Genomic DNA, 17089 nt, shown 5'->3' on the forward strand with positions numbered 1-17089 from the left:
AAAATTATTAAATAAAACAGAAAAGCTTTTTTTTTTTTTCGTATAAAAAAATGTTTTCTCCTCGGAGTATGAAGACATCAAATCCTGGACTGAATTCAACATTATTTTATTGTCGTTATTGAAAATTGTGTAATGTCATGAGATTTTTTAAAAATTTTGAATTTTTTAAACCTTGAAATATTGTCATTTGTTTGTAAAATTAAGACATTCCGTTATTAAATGCAGTTTTATTTGTGACTTTCGATGACCGGGATTTGTCTTGAGGAGGACGAGTGCTCGAAGACGATACAACCAACGACAAGATGAGAAGCTGCCAGAGAACAACCATCAATCAATCAATCAAATGTATTTATAAATCAGCTGATGTCACAGTGCTGTACAGAAACAAGGAAGTTTAGGCTCCATCTCTAGACGTTGACCATTGTGAATTAATGGACTATTTACGCCACTTAATGTTTTCTACTCAAACCCCTGATATCATTGTATTATACCCTTGTGTTTAAACCAGTGACACAACACACTACTTACTGCGTTTTAATTTTAAAAAAATATACAATTGATTTAGTCACTTTGGGAAGTACGTTGTTTTTTGGGAAGAAGATGGCTGTCGAGAGACTGCTGAGAGGATCCGTTCCAGAGAAGAACCCCGGAAGATTCCAGATGCTGCCATTGTTTTTTTCCAGCATCAGACTTTTGCCTTTAATCTTTTTCTTGGTAGAACAGAGAGCCTATTTTTACCATGTTATTTTTTTTCCCCCAACATTGTATAAATCAACTCCTGCTATGAAAGCAGAAAGAAATTGGACTCTGTTGAGAAAAAAACAAACAAATGTATTGAAAGTGCTTGATTTAGAGGAGTTTGGGGGTTATTGGTGGTGTTGAGAGGTGAGGAGGAGGGTGAAGACCCAGACTGATTGTCTCTGTTTGCTGTTTTGATCAACAGAACTGGATCGAGCATCAAAACACCGGTCTCCACGTTGAGAATTGCCGTCTACTCAGGAAATCGTGAGTCTTCTTCTCTCTCTTTATATATATATCACTTCTCCCTTTCTTTTCTCAGCCCCCCCTCATCTCCTCCTCAAAAAACCCACTGGAGGGCCTCCCGGGTGGCGCAGTGGTTAAGGGCGCTGTACCGCTAACCAAGGTTGCCAGGTACACAGTGTTTCCTCCGACACATTGGTGCGGCTGGCTTCCGGGTTGGATGGCGCTGTGTTAAGAAGCAGTGCGGCTTGGTTGGGTTGTGTATCACAGGACACATGACTTTCAACCTTCGTCTCTCCCGAGCCCGTACGGGAGTTGTAGCGATGAGACAGTAGCTACTAAACAATTGGACACCACGAAATTGGGGAGAAAAAGGGGTAAAATTCAAAAACAAAAAAAATACCACAGGAGGAAAAAGTATTGAGTGGGGAGGGCGTTGATATCTTGTCCAATACAGTTGAGAATAAGGAGATTTGGATGCGAGGAAAATCGCGGAAATAGGAATTGAAATCTGCGTCCACTGATGACCTCACGTTGTAGCTTGTGCCAGTCACCTGTTCCATTTCCTCCTTCCAGGTATCCCGACTGGAACGTGGAAACTGTAGCTGTATCAAGGTGAGTCCCCTACATGTACTGTGCTCTATAATAGAAGGTTATTAAATGTCCCTTCGATTTAGGTCACTGCTGACTGAATGGTTTAGGTCACTGCTGACTGAATGGTTTAGGTCACTGCTGACTGAATGGTTTAGGTCACTGCTGACTGAATGGTTTAGGTCACTGCTGACTGAATGGTTTAGGTCACTGCTGACTGAATGATTTAGGTCACTGCTGACTGAATGGTTTAGGTCACTGCTGACTGAATGGTTTAGGTCACTGCTGACTGAATGGTTTAGGTCACTGCTGACTGAATGGTTTAGGTCACTGCTGACTGAATGGTTTAGGTCACTGCTGACTGAATGGTTTAGGTCACTGCTGACTGAATGGTTTAGGTCACTGCTGACTGAATGGTTTAGCAAGTTGAGTCTCAGCGTCTGTTGGAAGTATGTAAACACTCCCCTTTTCATCCTTTACGTTACCAACCAGAATAACTTCATCAGCCTGACCACCTCTTCCTTCTCTCATCCTCCTCCTCTCTTCCCTTTCCTCCCCCTCTTTCTCTCCTTTCCTCCCCTTCTCTTTCTCTCCTTTCCCCCCCCCCCCTCCCCCTCTTTCTCCCCTTCCCCCCCTCCCCCTCTTTCTCCCCTTTCCTCCCCTGCTCCTAGTAGAAATGAAAGCAGCCAGTTGTCCTCCAAGCGCCGTCGGCGGACACGCTCCGCCTCCCGTTCTTCATCCTGGTCTCGCTCTCCTTCTCCTCCTCCTCGCCCCTTCTCCTACCACACTCCTTCCTCCTCTACTCGCCGACCACGATCCAGGGAACGATCCCGCGAACGTCGACACAACACCACCACCCGGCGTTCCCGGTCTCCGGGTTCACTTCGGGGCAGGGAGAGAGAACGTGACCCTCCGGCCTCGTCGTCTTCCCACCGGGATCAGGAACGTCGACCTCAGACAGCCTCTTCATCCCGGAGGTAAGATAACAGACTTTTAAATGAGTTAATATGTATGAATATTCCTCTTTTAAATGAGTTAATATGTATGAATATTCCTATTTTTAAATTAGTTAATATGTTTGAATATTCCTCTCAACTTCTCTGGGATGGTAGCGTCCCACCTCGCCAACATCCTGTGAAATTGCATGGCTCCAAATTCAAAACAACAGAAATCCCAATCCCATTAACATTCCTCAAATATACATACAATTATTTTAAAGATTTATTTTCTTGTTGTAGATCACACTGTCCGATTTCAAAAAGGCTTTACTGCGAAAGCACACCAAACGATTATGTTAGGTCACCACCTAGTCACAGAAAAACACAACCATTTTTCCAGCCAAAGAGAGGAGTCACAAAAAGCTGAAATAGAGATAAAAATGAATCACTAACCTTTGATGATCTTCATCAGATGACACTCATAGGACTTCATGTTACACAACACATGTATGTTTTGTTCGATAAAGTTCATATTTATATACAAAAATGTCAGTTTACACTGGCGCGTTATGTTCAGTAGTTCCAAAACATCCGGTGATTTTGCAGAGAGCCACATCAATTCACAGAATAACTCATAATAAACATTGATAAAAAATACAACTCTTATGCGTGGAATTATAGATACACTTCTCCTTAATGCAACCGCTGTGTCAGATTTTTCTTTCAACTACGGAAAAACCATGCTATAATCTGAGTACAGCGCTCAGACACAAAAACAAGCCATACAGATACCCGCCATGTTGTGTAGTCAACAGAAGTCAGAAGAAACATTATAAATATTCACTTACCTTTGATGATCTTCATCAGAATGCACTCCCAGGAATCCCAGTTCCACAGTAAATGTTTGTTTTTGTTCAATAATGTCCATTTATGTCCAAATGCCTCCTTTTTGTTCGCGTTTAGTACACAATCCAAACTCACGATGCGCGGGCAAGTCCAGGCGAAAGTTCAGACAAAGTTCATATTACGGTTCGTAGAAACAAATACCTTCGAGTTTAGCCCGGTAATCCAAATTCATGAAGCTCGATCACTAGGAGCAGACGAAAAGTCAAACGTTCTGTTACAGTCCGTAGAAACATGTCAAACGATGTATAGAATCCATCTTTAGGATGTTTTTAACATAAATCTTCTAATGTTTCAACCGGAGAATTCCTTTGTCTGTAGAATTGCAGTGAAACGCCTCTCACGTGGTCAGCTCATGCCACTCTGGCAGACCTCTGACTCAATCCCCCTCTCATTCGCCCCTCCATCACATCCTTCATAGTAGAAGCCTGAAACAAGGTTCGAAAGACTGTTGACATCTAGTGGATGGAAGTGCATTATGACCTGATAGAAACTGTGTATTCGACGGGCAATGAGTTGGAAAAACTACAAACCTCAGATTTCCCACTTCCTGATTGGATTTTTTTCTCAGGTTTTTTGCCATATGAGTTTGAGTTTTTGAGTTTATTTTTATTTTTACAGGGACAGTGCACATTAATCAACGTTTCAGTAAAAGTGCCGGTTTTAGCCAGCCGGCTAATTTTCAACCGCAGTCCCTGGGCAGGTTATTAAAAACAATTACAATATAGACAATAGCAGCATAGAACAAGCAAGACATAGCAACATTGGACAAGCAAGACGTAGCATACAGACAGAGCAACATAAAACAAAAAGCAACAAGACAAAATTCATAAAAGCAAAAGAGTGTTTCCACACCTCACAAGCTACAAACAACAGACAACATGGAAAGCGGCAATACACAGCTAGGGACCATGTTCACAAATCTGATTGACCTTTAGCCATGTCTTCAAGCATTTCGTGAAAGTGTGATATGTGGTGCAGTTATGTGTGTCTGATGGCAGTGTATTCCAGACATGGGAAGCGCTCACAGAGAATGCAGATTTACTAAAGGTGCTTTTCCTTAGGGGAACTATGAGTTATGTTATACTCACAGACATCATTCAAACAGTTTTAGAAACTTCAGAGTGTTTTTTTTCCCCCAAATCGACTAATTATATGCATATTCTAGCTTTTATGGCTGAGGTAGTTTACTCTGGGAACCTTATTCATCCAAGCTACTCAATAATGCCCCCCAGTCCCAAAGAAGTTAAATTAGTTAATATGTATGAATATTCTTCTCTTTAATGAGTTAATATGTATGAATATTCCTCTCTTTAATGAGTTAATATGTATGAATATTCCTCTCTTTAATGAGTTAATATGTATGAATATTCCTCTTTTAAATGAGTTAATATGTATGAATATTCCTCTCTTTAATGAGTTAATATGTATGAATATTCCTCTCTTTAATGAGTTAATATGTATGAATATTCCTCTCTTTAATGAGTTAATATGTATGAATATTCCTCTCTTTAATGAGTTAATATGTATGAATATTCCTCTCTTTAATGAGTTAATATGTATGAATATTCCTCTCTTTAATGAGTTAATATGTATGAATATTCCTCTCTTTAATGAGTTAATATGTATGAATATTCCTCTCTTTAATGAGTTAATATGTATGAATATTCCTCTTTTAAATGAGTTAATATGTATGAATATTCCTCTCTTTAATGAGTTAATATGTATGAATATTCCTCTCTTTAATGAGTTAATATGTATGACTATTCCTATTCCTTCATCCAGGTCGCGCTCTAGGAGCTATGAGCGGGAGAGAGCAAGGGAACGTCGGGAGACGACGAGGAGGAGCAGCCTGCCGAAGTCTAACAGTGCTGAGAGACTGGCCAAGAAACTACTGGAGTCATCTGGTGAGACACACACACTGGAGTCATTTTTCATTTTAAGAAAAATAAAATAACAAATTACAGAGCAGTAAATAACAACAGCGAGGCTATATACAGGGTATTACGGTACAGAGTCAATGTGGAGGCTATATACAGGGTATTACGGTACAGAGTCAATGTACAGGGTATTACGGTACAGAGTCAATGTGGAGGCTATATACAGGGTATTACGGTACAGAGTCAATGTGGAGGCTATATACAGGGTATTACGGTACAGAGTCAATGTGGAGGCTATATACAGGGTATTACGGTACAGAGTCAATGTGGAGGCTATATACAGGGTATTACGGTATAGAGTCAATGTGGAGGCTATATACAGGGTATTACGGTACAGAGTCAATATACAGGATATTACGGTACAGAGTCAATGTGGAGGCTATATACAGGGTATTACGGTACAGAGTCAATATACAGGGTATTACGGTACAGAGTCAATGTGGAGGCTATATACAGGGTATTACGGTACAGAGTCAATGTGGAGGCTATATATAGGGTATTACGGTACAGAGTCAATGTGCTGGGGCATCGGTTAGTCGAGGTAATAGAGGATTGACAGTACTGTCATTGCCAACAAAGGGTATATAACATTATAACATTATTATACAAGTATTGAGAAACTTTTGTTATTGACCAAATACTTTTTTTCCACCATAATTTGCAAATAAATTAATGAAAAATCCTACAATGTGATTTTCTGGATATTTTTTTATTCTCATTTTGTCTGCCATAGTTGAAGTGTACGATGAAAATTACAGGCCTCTCATCTTTTTAAGTGGGAGAACTTGCACAATTGGTAGCTAACTAAATACTTGTTTGCCACACTGTGTGTGTGTGTGTATATATATATGTATATGTATATATAGCGTTATTAAAGTGACTATGCAGAGATAATAACAGGGTAGCAATGCAAATAGTCTGGGTAGCCATTTTGACTAGATGTTCATTAGGCCTATGTCTTGGGGGTAGAAGATGTTTAGATGCCTCTTGGACCTAGACTTGGTGCTCCGGTACCGCTTGCCGTGCGGTAGCAGAGAGAACAGTCTGTGACTGGGTCACCCTCACGGTGGTTAGTTAGGGTTAGGGTTAGGGTTAGGGGTTAGGATTAGCTGGGAGGGTTAGGGGTCACCCTCACGGTGGTTAGTTAGGGTTAGGGGTTAGGGTTAGGGTTAGGGGTTAGGGTTAGCTGGGAGGGTTAGGGTTAGGGTTAGGGTTAGGGGTTAGGGTTAGCTGGGAGGGTTAGGGTTAGGGGTTAGGGTTAGGGGTTAGGGTTAGCTGGGAGGGTTAGGGTTAGGGTTAGGGGTTAGGGTTAGCTGGGAGGGTTAGGGTTAACCCTCACGGTGGTTAGTAATATTAGGCCAAACCATTCTGATGCTTCAGATATTTTTGCGAGTAGATGGATTTTCGGGATTTTCTCCTGGACTGGACAAACAGCTCTGTAGTTCTGCCACTTTCCAGGCCGACATGAAGGAGGCATGCAGCAAATAATCTCATGCCTAAACAGAGTGTTTCCCCTTCCCTTCCAGCTGGCCTCTCTCTGTTACCCATGTCTCCCCTTCCAGCTGGCCTCTCTGTAACCCATGTCTCTCCCTCCCCTTCCAGCTGGCCTCTCTGTAACCCATGTCTCTCCCTCCCCTTCTAGCTGGCCTCTCTGTAACCCATGTCTCCCCCTCCCCTTCCAACTGGGCTCTCTTTAGCCCATGTCTCCCCTTCCAGCTGGCCTCTCTGTAACCCATGTCTCCCCCTCCCCTTCCAGCTGGCCTCTCTGTAACCCATGTCTTCCCCCTCCCCTTCCAGCTGGCCTCTCTGTAACCCATGTCTCCCCTTCCAGCTGGCCTCTCTCTGTTACCCATGTCTCCCCTTCCAGCTGGCCTCTCTCTCTAGCCCATGTCTCCCCCTCCCCTTCCAGCTGGCCTCTCTGTAACCCATGTCTCTCCCTCCCCTTCCAGCTGGGCTCTCTCTAGCCCATGTCTCCCCTTCCAGCTGGCCTCTCTGTAACCCATGTCTCCCCTTCCAGCTGGCCTCTCTGTAACCCATGTCTCCCTCTTCCAGCTGGCCTCTCTGTAACCCATGTCTCCCCCTTCCAGCTGGCCTCTCTGTAACCCATGTCTCCCCTTCCAGCTGGCCTCTCTGTAACCCATCTCTTCCCTTCCAGCTGGCCTCTCTGTAACCCATGTCTCCCCCTCCCCTTCCAGCTGGCCTCTCTGTAACCCATGTCTCCCCTTCCAGCTGGCCTCTCTGTAACCCATGTCTCCCCTTCCAGCTGGCCTCTCTGTAACCCATGTCTCCCCCTTCCAGCTGGCCCCTCTGTAACCCATGTCTCCCCTTCCAGCTGGCCTCTCTGTAACCCATGTCTCCCCTTCCAGCTGGCCTCTCTGTAACCCATGTCTCCCCTTCCAGCTGGCCTCTCTGTAACCCATGTCTCCCCCTTCCAGCTGGCCTCTCTGTAACCCATGTCCCCCCCTTCCAGCTGGCCTCTCTGTAACCCATGTCTCCCCTTCCAGCTGGCCTCTCTGTAACCCATCTCTTCCCTTCCAGCTGGCCTCTCTGTAACCCATGTCTCCCCCTACCCTTCCAGCTGGCCTCTCTGTAACCCATGTCTCCCCTTCCAGCTGGTCTCTCTCTGTAACCCATGTCTCCCTTTCCAGCTGGCCTCTCCCTGACGGAGAACACCAGTCTAGAAGTTATGATGCAGTCCCTCGCACCCGCGCTCCTGGCAGAGCTCGCGAAGAAGAAGGGAGCCGCCGCCTCCTCCTCTTCCTCCTCGAAGGGAGGTGCCTCTCGGAAAACTGAAACGGGAATGTCCAAGTCGGGAAGCAAGCTCGGATCTGGAAGGTCATCAACCAGGAAATCGTCCTCTCCCTCCAAGTCATCCAGCTCCACTTCTACCAAGGTGTGTATTTTGTCCTCCAGACGTTAAAATGAAACTGTTAAAACCTCTTGAAGCTAGGGGGCGCTATTTTTATGTTTGGGAAAAATAACGTTCCCAAAGTAAACGGCCTATTTCTCAGGACCAGAAGCTAGAATATGCATATAATTGGCATATTAGGATAGAAAACACTCTAAAGTTTCCAAAACTGTCAAAATATTGTCTGTGAGTATAACAGAACTGATATTGCAGGCGAAACCCTGAGGAAAATCCAACCAGGAAGTGCCTCTTATTTTGAAACCTCTCTGTTCCTATGCATGCCTATCCTCCATGTAAAGGGATATCAACCAGATTGCTTTTTATATGGCTTCCCTAAGGTATCAACAGTCTTTAGACATAGTTTCAGGCTTTTATTTTGAAAAATGAGCGTGAAAGATCACATTGCGTAAGTGGATAGGTGGGGGTTCAGAGTGAGTTTTTGCGCTCCAGAGTAAAGCGGCCATTGTTCCTCCCGCTGTTATTGAAAAACACTCGTTTGATATATTATATTATTATATTAGGACCAGATGCTAGAATATGCATGTATGATATATTATCGAATATATATATATATATATATTTAAAAAACTACCTGAAGATTGATTATAAAAAACGTTTGACATGTTTCTGTGGACATTATGAAAACTATTTGGAATTTCCGTCTGCGTTGTCGTGACCGCTCTTTCCTGTGGACTTCTGAACATAACGCGACAAACAAAGAGAGGTATTTTGGGTATAAAAATAATCTTTATGGAACAAAATGAACATTTGTTGTGTAACTGGGAGTCTCGTGAGTGAAAACATCCGAAGATCATCAATGGTAAACGGTTAATTTGATTGCTTTTCTGATTTTCGTGACCAAGCTTCCTGATGCTAAGTGTACATAATGCTATGCTAGGCTATCGATAAATTTACACAAACGCTTGGATTGCTTTCGCTGTAAAGCGGAATTTCAAAATCTGAGACGACAGGTGGATTAACAAAAGGCTAAGCTGTTTTTGCAATATTGCATATGAATATGAACCGTATAATGACCAGTATTGTCTCCCCCAAACCATAGAATGACCAGTATTGTCTCCCCAAACCATAGAATGACCAGTATTGTCTCCCCCAAACCATAGAATGACCAGTATTGTCTCCCCCAAACCATAGAATGACCAGTATTGTCTCCCCCAAACCATAGAATGACCAGTATTGTCTCCCCCAAACCATAGAATGACCAGTATTGTCTTCCCTCCCCCAAACCATAGAATGACCAGTATTGTCTTCCCTCCCCCAAACCATAGAATGACCAGTATTGTCTCCCCTCCCCCAAACCATAGAATGACCAGTATTGTCTCCCCCAAACCATAGAATGACCAGTATTGTCTCCCCCAAACCATAGAATGACCAGTATTGTCTCCCCCAAACCATAGAATGACCAGGATTGTCTCCCCTCTGTTCTGCAGCTCTAAACATGATCATCTACTAACATAACTGAAGGGGTATTCCCTTACATACCTGACGGGCGGGGTTTTACTGCCCGGGGGCGGGGTTTTACTGCCCGGGGGGGGGGGGGGGGGTTACACCCCCGCGGGGCGGGGTTTCCTCCGCTTGAGATTTACCCACGGGATCTACGCTCAGCTGCCATTCGTTCGTGATACTGTCATCACCTGCTGTCTGTTGGACTCAATGCCAAAGAAGATGAAGCAAAGCAAGCAGGGAGGAATGGTTATATCTATGGCAGCATCGCAAGTCTGTGTGAATGTTTCTTCTCGTTAATCGTTAGTAGTGAGGAGTGACTGCTTCTCTGACATTCTTCTTCTGTTCTTTCTTCGTTGAAACTGTCAATCAAATCAAATGTATTTATCTCTTTTTTTATGTCAGCAGATGTCCAACCCTCATCACATGTCCAACCCTCATCACATGTCCAACCCTCATCACATGTCCAACAATACGTTTAGACTGAGACACTCAGTGGAGACACAATATCAAACACAAACTACACCTTCTGTCCTCTCTCTCTCCTCCTCTGTCCTCTCTCTCTCTCCTTCTCTGTCCTCTCTCTCTCTCCTTCTCTGTCCTCTCTCTCCTCCTCTGTCCTCTCTCTCTCTCTCTCTCATCTGTCCTCTCTCTCTCTCTCTCATCTGTCCTCTCTCTCTCTCTCTCCTCTGTCCTCTCTCTCCTCCTCTGTCCTCTCTCTCCTCCTCTGTCCTCTCTCGCCTCCTCTGTCCTCTCTCTCTCCTCTGTTCTCTCTCTCCTCTGTTCTCTCTCTCTCTCTCTCTCTCTCTCTCTCTCTGTCCTCTCTCTCTCTCTCTGTCCTCTCTCTCTCTCTCTCTGTCCTCTCTCTCTCTCTCTGTCCTCTCTCTCTCTCTCTGTCCTCTCTCTCTCTCTCTCCTCCGCTGTCCTCTCGCTCTCCTCCTCTGTCCTCTCTCTCTCTCCTCCGCTGTCCTCTCGCTCTCCTCCTCTGTCCTCTCTCTCTCTCCTCCTCTGTCCTCTCTCTCTCCTCCTCTGTCCTCTCTCTCTCCTCCTCTGTTCTCTCTCTCTCTCTCTCTCTCTCTCTCCTCTGTCCTCTCTCTCTCTCTCTCCTCTGTCCTCTCTCTCTCTCTCTCCTCTGTCCTCTCTCTCTCTCCTCCTCTGTCCTCTCTCTCTCTCCTCCTCTGTCCTCTCTCTCTCTCCTCCTCTGTCCTCTCTCTCTCTCCTCCTCTGTCCTCTCTCTCTCTCCTCCTCTGTCCTCTCTCTCTCTCCTCCTCTGTCCTCTCTCTCTCTCCTCTTCTGTCCTCTCTCTCTCTCTCTCTCTCTCTCTGTCTCTGTCTCTGTCTCTCTCTCTCTCTCCTTCTCTGTCCTCTCTCTCTTTCTCTCTCTCTTCTCTTTCTCTTCTGTCCTCTCTCTCTTTCTCTCTCTCTTCTCTTTCTCTTCTGTCCTCTCTCTCTTTCTCTTCTGTCCTCTCTCTCTTTCTCCTCTGTCTCTCTCTCTCTCTCTCTCTCTCTCCTCCTGTCCTCTCTCTCTCTCTCTCTCCTCTGTCCTCTCTCTCTCTCTCCTCTGTCCTCTCTCTCTCTCTGTCCTCTCTCTCTCCTCTGTCCTCTCTCTCTCTCTCTCTCTCTCTCTCTCTCCTCTGTCCTCCTGTTTTCTCTAGACTAAGAAGAAACGAGGCCCAGGGACCTCAGCTCTGTTAAGACTGATGAATATCCCTCAGCACACAGCTCATGATGAGGTGATGAAGGCCGTAGAACCCTTCGGAAAGATCAACAACATCATCCTGCTCAAGTCCATACAGCAGGTACATTAGATGTAGAGTACCCCATTCACCTGTTATTACCCCTTATTGTCTCTATTTCAATGTAGAGTACCCCATCCTCCTGTTATTACCCCTTATTGTCTCTATTTCAATGTAGAGTACCCCATCCTCCTGTTATTACCCCTTATTGTCTCTATTTCAATGTAGAGTACCCCATCCTCCTGTTATTACCCCTTATTGTCTCTATTTCAATGTAGAGTACCCCATTCCTCCTGTTATTACCCCTTATTGTCTCTATTTCATGATGTCCCAGTCCTTCCCCTTGCTGGTGACCCCCCCCCCCCCCCAGTCCCCACAAGGAGGTTATTAGAACTGGACACTGTTACAGACACAACTAATCAACCACAAATACATCTCTCTCTCTTTCCCTCTCTGGCCCGGTCCCCCCCTCTCTCTCATCTCCATCTCTCTCTCTGTAGGCGTCAGTATTGTTTGAGAAAGAGGAGGATGCCAGACTGCTGGCTAGCTGCAAGACCCTGACCATCAGAGGCCAGGTCGTTATCATACGGATGGAGGAAGAGACTCTGCTGGAGGACTCAAAGGAACTGGACCGGGACAAGAAGTCTTCTTCTGAAAAGTAACAGAATTAGTAACTCTATATATTCACTATGACATCATTCACTCTATATATTCACTATGACATCATTAGTTAACTCTATATATTCACGAGGACATCATTAGTTAACTCTATATATTCACTATGACATCATTAGTTAACTCTATATATTCACGAGGACATCATTAGTTAACTCTATATATTCACTATGACATCATTAGTTAACTCTATATATTCACGAGGACATCATTAGTTAACTCTATATATTCACTATGACATCATTAGTTAACTCTATATATTCACTATGACATCATTAGTTAACTCTATATATTCACTATGACATCATTAGTTAACTCTATATATTCACGAGGACATCATTAGTTAACTCTATATATTCACTATGACATTATTAGTTAACTATATATTCACGAGGACATCATTAGTTAACTCTATATATTCACTATGACATCATTAGTTAACTCTATATTCACGAGGACATCATTAGTTAACTCTATATATTCACTATGACATCATTAGTTAACTCTATATATTCACTATGACATCATTAGTTAACTATATATTCACGAGGACATCATTAGTTAACTCTATATATTCACTATGACATCATTAGTTAACTCTATATATTCACTATGACATCATTAGTTAACTATATATTCACGAGGACATCATTAGTTAACTCTATATATTCACTATGACATCATTAGTTAACTATATATTCACGAGGACATCATTAGTTAACTCTATATATTCACTATGACATCATTAGTTAACTATATATTCACGAGGACATCATTAGTTAACTCTATATATTCACTATGACATCATTAGTTAACTATATATTCACGAGGACATCATTAGTTAACTCTATATATTCACTATGACATCATTAGTTAACTATATATTCACGAGGACATCATTAGTTAACTCTATATATTCACTATGACATCATTAGTTAACTCTATATATTCACTATGACATCATTAGTTAACTATATATTCACGAGGACATCATTAGTTAACTCTATATATTCACTATGACATCATTAGTTAACTCTATATATTCACTATGACATCATTAGTTAACTATATATTCACGAGGACATCATTAGTTAACTCTATATATTCACTATGACATCATTAGTTAACTATATATTCACGAGGACATCATTAGTTAACTCTATATATTCACTATGACATCATTAGTTAACTATATATTCACGAGGACATCATTAGTTAACTCTATATATTCACTATGACATCATTAGTTAACTCTATATATTCACTATGACATCATTAGTTAACTCTATATTCACTATGACATCATTAGTTAACTATATATTCACGAGGACATCATTAGTTAACTCTATATATTCACTATGACATCATTAGTTAACTCTATATATTCACGAGGACATCATTAGTTAACTCTATATATTCACGAGGACATCATTAGTTAACTCTATATATTCACTATGACATCATTAGTTAACTATATATTCACTATGACATCATTAGTTAACTCTATATATTCACGAGGACATCATTAGTTAACTCTATATATTCACGAGGACATCATTAGTTAACTCTATATATTCACTATGACATCATTAGTTAACTATATATTCACTATGACATCATTAGTTAACTCTATATATTCACGAGGACATCATTAGTTAACTCTATATATTCACGAGGACATCATTAGTTAACTCTATATATTCACTATGACATCATTAGTTAACTCTATACATTCACTATGACATCATTAGTTAACTCTATATATTCACTATGACATCATTAGTTAACTCTATATATTCACTATGACATCATTAGTTAACTCTATATATTCACTATGACATCATTAGTTAACTCTATATATTCACTATGACATCATTAGTTAACTCTATATATTCACTATGACATCATTAGTTAACTCTATATATTCACTATGACATCATTAGTTAACTATATATTCACTATGACATCATTAGTTAACTCTATATATTCACTATGACATCATTAGTTAACTATATATTCACTATGACATCATTAGTTAACTCTATATATTCACTATGACATCATTAGTTAACTATATATATTCACTATGACATCATTAGTTAACTATATATATTCACTATGACATCATTAGTTAACTATATATTCACTATGACATCATTAGTTAACTCTATATATTCACTATGACATCATTAGTTAACTATATATATTCACTATGACATCATTAGTTAACTCTATATATTCACTATGACATCATTAGTTAACTATATATTCACGAGGAGATCATTAGTTAACTCTATATATTCACTATGACATCATTAGTTAACTCTATACATTCACTATGACATCATTAGTTAACTCTATATATTCACGAGGACATCATTAGTTAACTCTATATATTCACGAGGACATCATTAGTTAACTCTATATATTCACGAGGACATCATTAGTTAACTATATATTCACTATGACATCATTAGTTAACTCTATATATTCACGAGGACATCATTAGTTAACTATATATTCACTATGACATCATTAGTTAACTCTATATATTCACGAGGAGATCATTAGTTAACTCTATATATTCACTATGACATCATTAGTTAACTCTATATATTCACTATGACATCATTAGTTAACTCTATATATTCACGAGGACATCATTAGTTAACTCTATATATTCACGAGGACATCATTAGTTAACTCTATATATTCACGAGGACATCATTAGTTAACTCTATATATTCACTATGACATCATTAGTTAACTCTATATATTCACGAGGACATCATTAGTTAACTCTATATATTCACGAGGACATCATTAGTTAACTCTATATATTCACGAGGAGATCATTAGTTAACTATATATTCACTATGACATCATTAGTTAACTCTATATATTCACGAGGACATCATTAGTTAACTATATATTCACTATGACATCATTAGTTAACTCTATATATTCACTATGACATCATTAGTTAACTCTATATATTCACTATGACATCATTAATCAACTCTATATATCCGGTGTGAGATCGTTAGTCAACTCTATATATTCAGTATATAATTAATCAACTCTATATATTCGGTGTGAGATCGTTAGTCAACTCTATATATTCGGTGTGAGATCGTTAGTCAACTCTATATATTCGCTGTGAGATCGTTAGTCAACTCTATATATTCGGTGTGAGATCGTTAGTCAACTCTATATATTCGGTGTGAGATCGTTAGTCAACTCTATATATTCGGTGTGAGATCGTTAGTCAACTCTATATATTCAGTATATAATTAATCAACTCTATATAGTCAGTATATAATTAATCAACTCTATATATTCGGTGTGAGATCGTTAGTCAACTCTATATATTCAGTATATAATTAATCAACTCTATATAGTCAGTATATAATTAATCAACTCTATATATTCGGTGTGAGATCGTTAGTCAACTCTATATATTCGGTGTGAGATCGTTAGTCAACGCTATATATTCGGTATATAATTAATCAACTCTATATGTTCAGTATATAATTAGTCAACTCTATATATTCAGTGTGAGATCGTTAGTCAACTCTATATATTCAGTATATAATTAATCAACTCTATATATTCAGTGTGAGATCGTTAGTCAACTCTATATATTCAGTGTGAGATCGTTAGTCAACTCTATATGTTCGGTATATAATTAATCAACTCTATATATTCAGTATATAATTAGTCAACTCTATATATTCAGTATATAATTAATCAACTCTATATAGTCAGTATATAATTAATCAACTCTATATAGTCAGTATATAATTAATCAACTCTATATGTTCGGTGTGAGATCGTTAGTCAACTCTATATATTCAGTATATAATTAGTCAACTCTATATATTCAGTATATAATTAATCAACTCTATATAGTCAGTGTGAGATCGTTAGTCAACTCTATATATTCAGTATATAATTAATCAACTCTATATATTCAGTGTGAGATCGTTAGTCAACTCTATATATTCAGTGTGAGATCGTTAGTCAACTCTATATGTTCGGTATATAATTAATCAACTCTATATATTCAGTATATAATTAGTCAACTCTATATATTCAGTATATAATTAATCAACTCTATATATTCAGTATATAATTAGTCAACTCTATATATTCAGTATATAATTAATCAACTCTATATATTCAGTATATAATTAGTCAACTCTATATATTCAGTATATAATTAATCAACTCTATATATTCAGTATATAATTAATCAACTCTATATAGTCAGTATATAATTAATCAACTCTATATATTCAGTATATAATTAGTCAACTCTATATAGTCAGTATATAATTAGTCAACTCTATATATTCAGTATATAATTAATCAACTCTATATATTCAGTATATAATTAGTCAACTCTATATAGTCAGTATATAATTAATCAACTCTATATATTCAGTATATAATTAGTCAACTCTATATAGTCAGTATATAATTAGTCAACTCTATATATTCAGTATATAATTAGTCAACTCTATATAGTCAGTATATAATTAATCAACTCTATATATTCAGTATATAATTAGTCAACTCTATATAGTCAGTATATAATTAATCAACTCTATATATTCAGTATATAATTAGTCAACTCTATATAGTCAGTATATAATTAATCAACTCTATATATTCAGTATATAATTAGTCAACTCTATATAGTCAGTATATAATTAATCAACTCTATATATTCAGTATATAATTAGTCAACTCTATATAGTCAGTATATAATTAATCAACTCTATATATTCAGTATATAATTAGTCAACTCTATATATTCAGTATATAATTAATCAACTCTATATATTCAGTATATAATTAATCAACTCTATATATTCAGTATATAATTAGTCAACTCTATATAGTCAGTATATAATTAGTCAACTCTATATATTCAGTATATAATTAGTCAACT

At 39.3% G+C, this 17089-nt stretch overlaps 1 protein-coding gene across 10 annotated transcripts in view; it reads left to right on the top strand.

The window, feature by feature from the left end:
• Positions 1-17089, top strand: part of znf638 (zinc finger protein 638) — a 45570-nt gene that overhangs the window by 6361 nt on the left and 22120 nt on the right. For 4 of the 10 annotated variants that reach the window (XM_090183394.1, XM_090183393.1, XM_090183401.1 and 1 more), the window contains 7 exons: positions 944-1005; positions 1558-1596; positions 2244-2549; positions 5199-5320; positions 8002-8246; positions 11377-11520; positions 11958-12115. In XM_090183394.1, coding sequence (XP_090039520.1) covers positions 944-1005; positions 1558-1596; positions 2244-2549; positions 5199-5320; positions 8002-8246; positions 11377-11520; positions 11958-12115 — 1076 coding nt within the window. The remainder of the gene's footprint in view (positions 1-943; positions 1006-1557; positions 1597-2243; positions 2550-5198; positions 5321-8001; positions 8247-11376; positions 11521-11957; positions 12116-17089) is intronic. The other 6 variants (XM_090183400.1, XM_090183396.1, XM_090183395.1 and 3 more) reach the window with 4 other exon arrangements.

Source organism: Oncorhynchus mykiss, chromosome 9, assembly GCF_057628025.1.
Source record: "Oncorhynchus mykiss isolate SJ-2025 chromosome 9, ASM5762802v1, whole genome shotgun sequence".
Lineage (NCBI taxonomy): Eukaryota > Metazoa > Chordata > Actinopteri > Salmoniformes > Salmonidae > Oncorhynchus > Oncorhynchus mykiss.